Source organism: Alosa alosa, chromosome 11 (assembly GCF_017589495.1).
Source record: "Alosa alosa isolate M-15738 ecotype Scorff River chromosome 11, AALO_Geno_1.1, whole genome shotgun sequence".
Taxonomy (NCBI): Eukaryota; Metazoa; Chordata; class Actinopteri; order Clupeiformes; family Clupeidae; genus Alosa; species Alosa alosa.
The window spans coordinates 19,748,560-19,761,151 of record NC_063199.1 but is presented as its reverse complement, the minus strand read 5'-3'; the positions used below and the strand labels follow the sequence as shown (position 1 = coordinate 19,761,151).

Here is a 12,592-nt window from a genome sequence, read left to right as displayed (position 1 = left end):
ATGCCATCTGTTCCCCCCGCTCTCAGTACCAAAAACACACTGACATCAAAGTGGTATGTATTAGCATCACCTGGCTACACTGGGAGCGCTCTTCTCCTCTCTGTCCTCCTTTGGTGCTGCTGATGGACTCTCACTCCAGTGCACTAATCTAGCCCTTCTACACAAGAATTTAATTTCCCCTAGGGATCAATAAAGTATCTATCTATCTATCTATCTATCTATCTATCTAAGACACATCCATAACCACCTTAAAACATCTAACTCCAAATGTAGAATGCAAAAATGTGAAAATATTTACAAATGTTTCTAAATGTGTATATATAGAAATGTTTATAAATGTAAATCCAATTTATTGCCACTGAACGGCTTGAAATAAATAGCAGCAAAATATGAATCATTTTCTGATTTAATTGTGTAAACACAACAGACTATACTGCATGCTAAACAGATGACAACCACTAGCATAAACAAAGATGCTAATTGTGTATGCCCCCTGGTAGGATTTCTTGTGTTGGCTACACACACATGTTGGCTAAATACAAACATTTTTCTACACAAACATAAATGCTTAAAAGCAGTCTATTTTTGTCAGGATTATTTAGAGTGGACTTGGAGTTAATAAGAGTGGCTAAACTAAACTCTAAAAAAAGCCGACATTAGAATACATCACATGTACCATTATTATAGAATGGTGTGAGTGTGTTGTCTTCAAGATCCACTGCCACATGGAAAGATCATGACTCTGTGCTAAAATTATGAAAGGCCTGCTGGTGATGAGAGTAGGCTCCACCCTACTGTCATGGGCTCCTCACAGAAAACTCTGGAAAGGTCGCACACACACACCATGACCTGCCTAATTATAGATAACTTGAAATGCATATGCAAGCCAACAATAACTCATTGCTACTAAAACCACAGAGGGTCTTGGGGTGTTTATACAGCCGCAGTGGTGGTAGTTAATATTAGCTGAAACAAGATGCAGGTAGAAATATCTCAAGCAGAAGACATGTTTATATACAACATTTCTTCAAAAATAATGTTAATGAATATACTGTATGCCTATGTGCCCTGTACTAAGCTAACCGTAATAGACTATATTATGTAGGATAATATTATCTGCAAATAAGGTATTTAAGATGGTTATCTTTTCTTATCTGCATGCTTGTCTGCATATTTTTTGTGGAGCAGGAACACTGTGCACCCCCTGCCAGTGCTGGAACAAACGATTCTGAGAATAAAAATCTAGTTATTAAGTTGCCATTATTATAATATTACCTATATGGTGACAAAATATCCTCACCTGTATTCTCACATGTATAATTCTGAAATATCATGAATATTTTGCCCATATCACCCAACTCTGTGAGGAGAAAATGGATTAGGGACACAGATTAGAGAAAATGGACTGGGTCTCAGCATCCCAATCCCCACCCCCACACTGACCTCTTTCTGTCAGATTCTCCCAGATCACACTCCTATTGACAGGGAGGGAGACATACGGATGTAAGGATGTGAATCTAACACTGACGTGGGAGAAGGTATCTTGCGCAACCATTAATCTACTCCTTTCTGACTCAGCGAGCTAATGGAATGGCATGCAGTAAATAAACGGACTGGGGCGCATGGTGACCTACCAAACAGTCGTCTGTGAAAGAAGAACTTTCCCACAAACAGGCCGGTGATGATGGCCAACAGCCACATGATGACTTTGAGAGCGTTCCATGCGCCGCCGGGGTACTTGTTCACGATGAAGGAGAAGCAGTTGCCCACCACGATCATGTGCGCCTCCGTCTGGCTGTGTGAGACGGGGTCCTCGGCGAAGACGAGGAAGTTGAAGAAGGTGACCAGGTAGGCCACGATCAGGCGAGACCAGGGGTGCTGGAAGTAGTAGCGGAAGCGGGCATCAATTTCCATCCTGATCAGCCCTGGCCACAGTACACCTGGAAAGGAAGAGGAAGCATTCTTAAGACAGGAGGGTAGACCAGAAACAGAATCCATATAACATGTGCAACACTTGAACAAACTAAGGGTTAAACAAAAAATACACAAATAACTTTACAGGATCATGACACATCATCAAACTCTCTGTTTGGGTACACATGTTGCATTACATAGAAAAACAATGATGTCTATAAATATCTCTGCATCACTGAATATTCCCTCAATCTGAAGACAGACAACCGGCTCACAAAGATTAGATTAAAGTGTATCCCATTTAGTCTCAATTGCCCAACAACAACAAAAAAATAGTTTAAAAAGACAGTGAGGCAGTAACCACCTAAAACCAAAACTCTCTGGCACATAAACATCATGCCCTTCAGGTCACTTACCACATGTGTAACAATAGATGGCTGCGATAGTCTGCTACAGAGGGTGCTAATTTCATGATCCCCATCTCATCCCATGTATGTCCCAAGATTGGATTGAACCCACAGGACAACTAAACTATTGGTTCTCCTTGAACCAGAACTGAGTGGATGTCATGTAGGCTACTGGCAGTAGACTCCTGTTCTGCTTTCTTTTTATATAAAACCATCCACTGACTGGAAGTGCTGCCCTGCCCTGATCTCCTCCTTTTAACACACTGCTCGTTCAAAACACCCAATGTGGGAATAGTCTGTGATGTAAGGGCCCCAGAAATAGAACTGGAAGGGGTGTACCGTGTTGCTGTTCATACCAGTGGCCTTCATGTTTAACCGATTCAAGAAAAACTTAATAGGTTAATGTTCAAGAGTAGGCTGTCACATTACCAATACAAGAAAGGGAGCAATACAGGGGTAGACTGGCAGCAGGCTCAACAACATGAGTATCAATAATTAACTAAATAAAGGTATTACCCTTACATCCTTGTGTTTATTAACTTCGGACCACCTTAACACTACATCTCGTCCGCACACTGACCAATGAGAAAAGGTTTATTCAAATGTATTACAGGAAACGGTGTGGTGTAGGCTAGTTATTTATGTGTCTAGCGTTTTCGGCGACAGTCATAAAAAACAAAACAATATGACTAAAATCATGCGTTATGATGTCAATTTGGCTATTTTTGTCACGCTCATTTCCAAAAATGTAGTGAATACAGCCATGGTCTCTCTTCAAATGGCTAAACACTTTCATCTCAAATTACACCTAATCCATAACATCGCAAGGCACCTCAGGAATCAGGAAGGCAATCTGATTACACAACACGTTGCATCGTCTGATGCAAATCACTGCTGTGCTTTTTTGAAATCGCCTAACAACGCGACCAAAACATGCCGAATACATGTAAACACACTCACCGCTCACATGCTTGCTTACATACCCTGCTCCTCCACGCCGCTGTGTGTAGGCTAGCCCCTCAAATGTGTTCAACTGGACCTCAAACCCAGAGCTCCCACACCGCTTCATCAAGCTCGGTGAGCCGACAGCGGCACTCTGCTTGTCCTGACGAAGAGGGGCGAAAACAACGTGGCGAGATTAAACGTGGACCCTGTTGTTGTTGTAGTCGAGACAGGGGCACCCCCGAAATCCTCTGCCATTGTGCTGTCAGTCCATGGAGCGACAGCCGGGCCAGCGAGCCAAGCAAGGCGCTGCTTTGTCAGCTCAACACGATCGGGCGTCTGGTCGGTATATGATGAGAGCAGTGGTGCTGATGGGTGCAACTCCCCGCGGCAGCAGGCGCATACCATCAGTGCAATGTCATGAAAAAATAGCCCAAGCGTTCAACCTCTTCAACGGGAGAGTATTATTTAACAAATTGTTGTCATGACGTTTAATTAATCCACTATTGAGTGATTTATGATTAGCCTATGCCTACAAAGATCAAAATCACTAGCCTACAAAAAAGTCGACATTTTGGATAATTATAATATGATGGCATCGGGATATTTACAGCAGCTACACACCTGTATTACATGGAGATCATCTGAGGTGACATAGGCGACTTTGCAATCTGCATGCCCTGTTGAGGCCTAGACTGTTACTAGCCTGCCAAAATGACACGAATATTTCAGAAGGATCTTGCCGACTTCATGATAAAAAAAAAATGATCAAAAAACAAATAATTATTTTAGAGGAGGAGGAGGAGGAATGATGTTCCTAGCCTATTTCTCATGAACATATTGCAAGACAGTTCTATTGTTTTGTGAATTCCAGGCTCTTAATTTGGGATTGCATGTAGCCTAAACAATAAAAAAAGATGGACCTCCACCAATACCTCCCTCCACAGAACCAAATGCGCATCTCCTTTATTAGCGAACATGCCCTGCTTTCATTGAAGCAGCCAGTGAGTGAGTTGTTGCGGGATGATGACGTCAGACTAAACGAAACAAGTCATGTTACTGTAGTCCCATTTCCTTCTTCCTGACTCTAGGGTTTTTAGTCCAGCCGCGGATTCCGAAGGAATAATGTCTCATCAAACGGGTATCGAAGGTAAATCTAATTGAAACTATAGATGAAACTACTATCTGTTCTGTTCTGTTGGTTCTAGGGAAACCGTTCTGTCCTGTTTTTGTCGTCGAAGTAACGTTAGCTCTGAAGCAACACTCAATGAAAACCTGCTGTTGCTATTGCTATGCATATCACTCTGTTAACCTGCCTGCCTGCCTGCCCCTCTAGTGACTGTCGACGCTGATTCATGGTCAGCATACTACTTAGATTTGAAAGAACTGGTGCACAATAGAGTTCATGCGATTCACACTTAACCGAATATTGCATTTAGCCAGATTGTTAAGATTTCAGTAGAAGTGTGAAGTCGACAGACCTCGGTCGCTCGCTCGCAGTCTCGTGCCTAGCCCAAGTCCTTTCATGCAGTAAGATGTTTGAACGGGCAACGCCTTCGTAGCTGGCTGGCAGGTCTCACCAAAACTGCTTAGGTGTATCGTGCCAATGAAGGTTAACACACCTCTGTTGTGATTGAATAGAGAAAAATAAAATCAAATGTTTGGTACATTTTGAAACAGCGGCTACGTTATCTTGTCTTAAGCAATGTTATCATTTGCATCCGTCACCTGTCTGAAACGTAGACTATGACCTAGCTAAAATTCAGACTCCCTTGCAAACACTTGTCCAACAGCTGACAGATCAAAGACGTTTAAATGTCTGTCTACGGTATTTTGTTCATATTAAATAATCTGTAGTAGGCCCTATTCTCTTAATATTGACTGCACGCTAGTGATATTCAAAAAATCAAGGGCGAGTCAATGAGCAATTTAAAGCTCTAGTGCAGACACAGGCTGATGAATGCCAGTCGGGCAAGTGTGTTTGTGTTGCTGAAATTTCTCTGAAGACATAAAGTGTGGCAACCATGCCTCGCCTTAATTCCTTCATTTGTCATAGTCTTCCCCCCTGGTCGCTGCATATCAGCTCCCAGACTTGCATTGTTTTCAAATCGCCTGCTCAGCTTGTTTGTTTGAACTTTTGACCTAAAATAATGACACACCACTGCCAATTTTTCCTTGTATCAGCTCTTTTGTCAACAAATTATATTATGGGAGGACCAGCAGTTGACATGATCTTTGCCCTGTCTGTTTAGCTGCTGATGATGTGAAAGAAATATTTGCCAGTGCCAGGAATGGAGACTATCGGCTGCTGAAAATTGTGATTGAGAATGGTAAGAATAAAAATAATGGAGCATACCATAGCTATATTAGTAATAATGCATGCAAAAGCTATACTAGACTTTCTACGTTATGGCTATAGTGTTGTGACCTAGGCCTAATTAATTAATGGCCATCTTACATTTTAGATGCAGTTTAGGAAATTATAGCCAAGCTGTCATAAAACTATATGGATGTTTGTGTGCTTTTGTTTCAGAGCAGTTAGTGGTTGGCGGATCCAAGCAAGCCACTCAAAGTTGGGACCAAGAGTATGACACCTCTGTCCTACCACTGTTAGAAAATGACCTGCCCTGCTACATCCTCTACAGACTGGACTCCTCCAACAATCAGGGTTATGAATGGATCTTTATTGCCTGGTCCCCCGACCATTCCCCTGTAAGTCTCTCATTTTGAATGCCATACATGTCCCATAGACATTAACATCCATGTTAGTGCTTCTGTCATAGATAATAATCAAGCCTTGTAGCCTCCTGGATGCTCAAAATGTAATCAACAAACAAAAAAAGCATATGGAGACAGAGTGTACAATAGCCTTCTTGTTTTTTTTTGTTTGTATTAAATTTTGACAAAAAGAATTAGGCATATCATTATAGAATAAGGATAGGTTCTTCACTGCTCATTGTTATTGTGTTTGTGGATTAAGTCCCATTTTGATTTTCTGTTGATCATTATTTAGTCAGGAAGATTTATTATGGCATAATCATGTTATTTTGCAAGTGTGTTAGATTTTATACAGCAAAACAATTCCCCAGGCAGTGGATTAGTGAATAACTTAGTGGAGGTGAAACATTCCTCTCCAGAATGCAAAGACATCACAGGCTCAGACATGTTGGCTCTGAGGGAGGCAGCTTATTATAGCATACTGAACGTGCCCATTTATCCCGCTCCTCTGAGTTATCTTCACAAAAGATTTTAACACTTTAGGATTACTCACACTGTCTTGCAACAGCAATGACAGATCTTCAATAATGAAAGCACACAGAATAACAGCCCTGGAGAGTAGATTGTTTGGATAATTTGTTATGTCAACCACAGTGCAGGGGCACTCGTTTCTGATGAAAGGACTTCTGTTATCAGTGATGATCAGCATGAATTGGGTGAATTTGTTGGTGAAATAACCAGTACTTAAGTTGTAATATTTCATTTTCACTTAATAAACGTAGGTGCGACCTAAAATGCTCTATGCTGCTACAAGAGCCACACTGAAAAAAGAGTTTGGCGGTGGTCACATCAAGGATGAGGTGTTTGGCAACGTTAAGGTTTGACTTGATTGTTTGTTTGCTTGTTTGTGAATTTGTTAACTTGCTTGCTTTATTTATCAGCTAATGTGTGTTTACTTTGTCATAGTTACCTGCTTTGAAAGCCAAAGATTAATGTGATTTAATCTATTTTGATGTATACCTTTAAGGCTTTCTTTTGTAGTTGTAATGGTTGCTGAAGCTTAAGTAACTGACTGTTGTCATGTAAGCACTTACTGAGATTGAACGTCTGCCTTGCAGGATGATGTGTCGCTCAGTGGATACAGGAAGTATCTAACTGCTCAAGCCGCTCCCCTGCCTCTGACTGCTGCTGAGGAGGAACTGAGACAGATCAAACTGAGCGAGGTACACACACATCAACATGCACCAACACAGCCACATCGTCCCGTGTCTGCATGTATAAACTTAGAAATTTGAGAACCATTTGTTGAGGATATCGTTGTATATGTGGGTACTTTTGACTTTTGTGGGTACTTTTTATACATGTGGGTACAATTGACTTCTGTCTGTCTGTATGTCTCAGTTTGTCACACTTGTGATTTGGACGGCACTAGGGTGGGTGGGTTCGGAGCGGCTTCAACTACTTGTTGTACCTATATGGAATAAAAATAAAGATTGTCCTCCGAAAAGGTGAGGGTTGGTGGTGGGCAAAAAAAAAAAAACATTGACTTGAGAGTAGTGATTGAGGGCAGGCAAAGGTTGACATGGTAGCTCTTCTGGAAATGATGACTATCAAAAATTTATTTAGAGCTGAAAAGGACAAAAAAATAATATAAGGCATGGACAAAGGGGTTGGGTGTGGAGGCTGAAAGACTGCTCTCACTAATTATGTGTAATTTCAAAATGAATAGGCCTACAGTGTCTAGATGAATGAGTCCACAAGGTCACAGAGTTGATAAGCCCATTAGGTGTTGATTGTGTGTGTTGATTGATTTGTTATCACTGTTGTTCTCTGTGGATTTGTAATCCACTACTGTTCTGAACTGCAGTCTTAATTCAATATACGGTAGTCTACAAATGACAAATCATGAATGTTGTCTTGAGTAGCTGTCAGTCAGTTGATAGGTTGACTTTCTTTGCTAGTTCAGACTCTAGTCTGCTCCACATAATGCAGTCTTTCAAATCAACAAGCTCTGTACTGGCCCTGCACCTTACCATAAAAGGAAGTTCTATGACAAGCTGACATGGGTCATTTTTTCACAACCAGCCAATGAGATTAAGCAAAACTATAAACAGGAAGTTACATTATGCTTCTCTCAGACTGTCTGGTGTTCTCTGTAGACTGACCATGGGTCACCTCACCATGGGTGCTGTGTGTGGCTCACATTAATCTAGCCACTGTTCTCTCAGACTAGCTATTTAGAGGGTGGAGCACCATCACCACCATTAGGTGACTTCAGGACTTAGGAGTCTGTAACTAAGTGTTCTTCCTGTGCTAAGCATGTGCTAATTATAACAAAAAGTTCACACAGGAAAAACATAGTGTGGTTATGCCACTGATGTAATGTAGAGACTGAAAGGTTTAGGCATCAAGGGCAGATTTCTATGATACATTGTAGACTTACACAGATTTCAACACTTTGTCTATTTAAAACGCTGAATTTGAAGTGGTCATCATTAGCAACACGTTTGACTGTGACAAGTGAAACTGACCGTATGTTGCTGTCCTCAGGTGCAAACTGACATCAGCGTGGACACCAAACAGCAGACCCTCCAGGGTGTCGCTTTCCCTCTACATGGGGATGCCATGAATGCTCTGGAACAGTTCAAGGACAAGAAGTTCAACTACGTTCAGCTTGTAAGTCAACTATGATTCTATTTAGGTTACAAAATCTGACAAACTAGGTGTAAAGCAGGGGTCTCCAACCTTTTTTCCTCCGAGAGCTACTTTGACAAAATGGATATGGCCGAGAGACTTTTTTCCTCTGAGAGCTACTTTGACAAAATGGACATGGCCGAGAGCTTTTATGTTAGTGGTAGCATGCCATGTATTCACATATCTGATCACTCAAAACGGCTGAATAAGATTTGTATGCTTTTTAAAGGTCCCTTTCAACTTATTTACCTTCTCTCTTTGTAGACTGTGAATTTCATTTCATTGGAATTTTAATTTCCCAAGTTACTGGGTTATCAGATTTATGAACATCTTCCTCAAACCTTTTGGAGAGCTACTTGGAGCTACTGGTAGCTTGTGAAAAGCTGGTGTAAAGGTTCTTTTAGTATATTCTATTTTTAAAAACAGATAGAATTTCCTCTTAAAAGTGAAGAAGTGATTGATCAATCACAACAGGCAAAACAATATTCTAAATTAGCATTTTGGGAGTAGGGAGAAGTTGAGCAGCTCTGATGATAACATTTTTTTTCAAAACCTTTTCATTATCAGGAAATCAACTTTGATAAAGAACTCATAATCCTGTCTAACACTGATCCAACGGAAATTAAAGACTTGCCTAAAAGGATCCCAAAGGACTCTGCACGTTACCACTTCTTCCTGTACAAGCACTCACATGAGGGTGACTACTTGGAATCCATAGGTGAGAGATCTAAGCAGAATGTCAAGTCAGTTTATTTTTATAGCACATTTAATGCAACAGGGTTGACCCAAAGTGCTTTATTATTACTACTACTGCTACTAATAGTAAGAATAATAATAATGTGTCTGAGCCAAATTATTGAGTTTGCAACTTTTAAGATTTCAAGATGTCAAGATTTACACTGCATCATGTTGTGGACTATGGGAATATGAGAATTCACGTCATGACATCAGTTTCCTCCTTTTGATCGTTCAGTCTTCATCTACTCCATGCCTGGCTACAGCTGCAGTATCAAAGAAAGAATGCTCTACTCCAGCTGTAAAAACCCCCTGGTGGACATGGTTGAAAACCAGCTTAATATGGAGATTGAGAAGAAGGTGAGTGTTATAAGTTTGACAGAAGGCACTAATCCTTCTGTGATTAAAAAATACTTTTGTGAATGTAATTGTGAAAGCATAGAGCTTTTAAGATGTCAACACAGAGGTGCACTTGTTCAAGACCTGTTTTACTGCCAGAGAAAAGAGAATGGTGTAAGTTGTTAGCGATTACGACCCATCTACCCACAAGTGCAAATAGCTTGTCTGCAAATACTGTAACACTTCTTCTCAGATGGCATTTCACCCAGGTTCTAAATTTGTTCATGGTTTTGTTTATTGGTAGTACATCTTCAGTAAGATAGATAGATAGATAGATAGATACTTTATTGATCCACAAGGGGAAATTCAAGGTCTCAGTAGCATACATGCATCACACACAACATTCACTAACAGCAGAAAAAGTAATTAAAAGTATATAATATAAAAAACACAACTAAGCAATAAGGACAGTAAGATAAAGAATATACTAAAATACAAATTATTCTAAATAACACTAAATCTAAATCAAGACTAAAAACAGTATCATACTCAACACATAGTGGGTGATTAATCACAAGGTGCTTGCAATGACTGAGGCAGGGACTGAGCCTGTGATTCTCTGTGCATAGTAAGGTAAGGTGCTCTGTGTGTGAGATATGACTCGGTTGAACCACTCCCCCTAATTTATTGCTACTTATATTTTGACTGTACCATTAGCTATGTCATTAGTCTATGTAATTGGCATATTATAAGTCAAGAGTGTGGAGTCACTTAGAAATTTCCATTCAACTCCATTATAGACAGAATACCAGCTGAGATCAGTTGCATTGTTTTTTTTAAATCATAAATCATATATATCTATCTATATCTATCTATATATATATATATATATATATATATATATATATATATATATATAAACATATATTCATTTTGCTCACATTTCATTTTTTGCTCATTTGTTTGTTCACAAGTTAAAGAGAAAGACCCAACACTTCTATGCACACAAAAGGTTTATTTGTTCACAAATCTGTATTAGTTAGCATTTAACTCTCACATTAAGTTCCCAGGCAACATTCCTGCAGTGACGTATACATGCCAGTTGCATGCTCCCTTAAAACCTTGTGACAGATCTTGTGAACAAAGGTTAGGGAAATAAGCCTTTTTAGAAAAAAAAATAATCTTTTACTTCAACTCATGAAAAATAGGAGCAAACGTAAAAAGTGATGCATTTATGTTTTGTTCAGTATGTGTTCCAAAAGCAAGTGTGTGAAAATAAATATATGTATTTCGTGTTGGTTGTATGCTGATGCCAAGGTACTTAAAACATTATCTTCTTGGAACTAGTATTTACCTACTGAAGGCTATTTAGAATCAGCCAAGTACTTTGTGCCACAAAAGGCTTGTGCAACTACTTGGATTCCACCTACTGGCCATGAGCTTACTGTTATGATTTAGTCTGTGTAATCTGGTTTAAAGCAGACAAAGAGATTTGAAGACCGATTCTCAGTTCAGGTCTTAATCGAAAAACTGTCAGCAGTCCTTTTTACTGTACAATAGTCACATTTACTCACCCCTGTTGCTCCTTTTAGTTGGAGATCGACAATGGAGACGAACTGACAGCAGACTTCTTGTATGAGGAGGTTCACCCTAAGCAGCATGCCCACAAACAAGCGTTTGCCAAGCCCAAGGGTCCCGCCGGCAAGAGGGGGGGACGCCGAATCACTAGGCCGCCAGGAGAGGATGACTGCGATGATTAGGCAGATGGACGCTTGCACACTCCCAACTTTCACCCTCCTTTCAAACTCCATAGTGGAACATTCCAGAAGATGGAGGAAAAAGCCCATTCAACATAAACCTCCATGAATCTTTTTTTTTTTTTTTTTTTTTTTTTTTTTTTTTTTTTTAAACCCAACTCCGACCCACCCTCAACGCTGAACTATGCACGCACAGGAAGAGAAGCCCTTCCGTTTGTAAACACACACATTAACATCCACACACACTTGTAGCATATCCAGATTGAGAGTGTGAGCCAATTAAGCATTCCTTGAATTATTATTAAAAGGCTGGGACATGGTCAACAAGAGGTTCCCCGCTGCTATTGTGCACCAATGCGAGTGATCTTCCTAGTGTCCAGCATTTACCATTCCAATTCATTTTAATGTCTTTTTTTATATTTTTAAATGCACCTAAGGCCTCAGTTGTATACAAATGTCTTAACTGCAACCAGCAGCACCATAAACACAGAATTAAACAGGGAATGTGCGATGTCATGCATAGTATTTTCCATGCATAGCCTTTCTTTTTATAACACAAGAACAGGTGTCATGTTTTGATATAACTGTGGTTTACACATGGACCCATCTGCCAAGAAACTTATTTTTCTATGCAAGTGTACAGAAATGGTATTCTCGTGGAAAAAAGTTACGTCTGTCTGGAATCTCTCTGTCAGTGGTCACTGCATGCATCATTTGTTTTAGTGAATGCTCCCGTTTCACATCATTGATAATCAATTAACTTTGTTACAGTAGCTGCCACAAGCTTTCAAATAGCCTGGGTGCAAAGCATGCACACTGTAGCAAGAGGTTACTAGATAGAATCTGGGCTGTCTGAAGAACATGCTTCTACTGAGGTTAGACCACTATGGAACATCTCGTATCCTAGTGAATGTCTCACTAACATGACATGATGGAACTGTCTTAAGTATGGTATTAAGTATGCCGTTCTCTGTTTAACAGTTGTATTTTTTAAAAGAAATAAAATATTTAAATCTCCATTTACGAATAAAATGCTCACTCACATAAAGCACATTCTCAAATAAAATGTCATGAATGACGTAACAA

At 40.0% G+C, this 12,592-nt stretch overlaps 2 protein-coding genes across 6 annotated transcripts in view; one reads left to right on the top strand and one right to left on the bottom strand.

The window, feature by feature from the left end:
- tmem117 (transmembrane protein 117) overlaps nt 1-7,093 on the bottom strand; it is a 44,975-nt gene extending 37,882 nt beyond the window's left edge. Inside the window, exons 1-3 of one of the 4 annotated variants that reach the window (XM_048256226.1) lie at nt 7,076-7,093; nt 3,282-3,426; nt 1,635-1,940 (exon numbers count right to left, since the gene is read on the bottom strand). In XM_048256226.1, coding sequence (XP_048112183.1) covers nt 1,635-1,940; nt 3,282-3,390 — 415 coding nt within the window. In that variant the 5' untranslated portion in view covers nt 3,391-3,426; nt 7,076-7,093. Of the gene's footprint in view, nt 1-1,634; nt 1,941-2,330; nt 2,823-3,281; nt 3,427-3,887; nt 4,194-7,075 lie in introns of those variants that run through there. The other 3 variants (XM_048256225.1, XM_048256228.1, XM_048256227.1) reach the window with 3 other exon arrangements.
- On the top strand, nt 4,264-12,525 carry twf1a (twinfilin actin-binding protein 1a). 2 transcript variants are annotated; one of them, XM_048256233.1, is made up of 9 exons: nt 4,264-4,413; nt 5,516-5,593; nt 5,797-5,975; nt 6,764-6,859; nt 7,100-7,204; nt 8,532-8,657; nt 9,243-9,393; nt 9,649-9,770; nt 11,342-12,525. In XM_048256233.1, exons 1-9 carry the CDS (start codon nt 4,389-4,391, stop codon nt 11,507-11,509), a joined length of 1,050 nt encoding a protein of 349 aa, XP_048112190.1. In that variant the 5' UTR covers nt 4,264-4,388; the 3' UTR covers nt 11,510-12,525. The 2 variants fall into 2 exon arrangements, with proteins under 2 accessions (XP_048112190.1, XP_048112191.1); XM_048256234.1 differs by having other exon boundaries at nt 4,383-4,413; nt 5,802-5,975.
- Nucleotides 12,526-12,592: the final 67 nt, after the last annotated feature.

What these genes read in the sequence shown, in the direction of transcription:
- twf1a (XM_048256233.1), top strand. Translation starts at nt 4,389, where the DNA reads ATGTCTCATCAAACGGGTATCGAAG. An exon ending in AGGTGTTTGGCAACGTTAAG is followed by an intron (nt 6,860 to 7,099) that starts GTTTGACTTGAT and finishes TCTGCCTTGCAG; the next exon opens with GATGATGTGTCGCTCAGTGG. An exon ending in ATATGGAGATTGAGAAGAAG is followed by an intron (nt 9,771 to 11,341) that starts GTGAGTGTTATA and finishes TGCTCCTTTTAG; the next exon opens with TTGGAGATCGACAATGGAGA.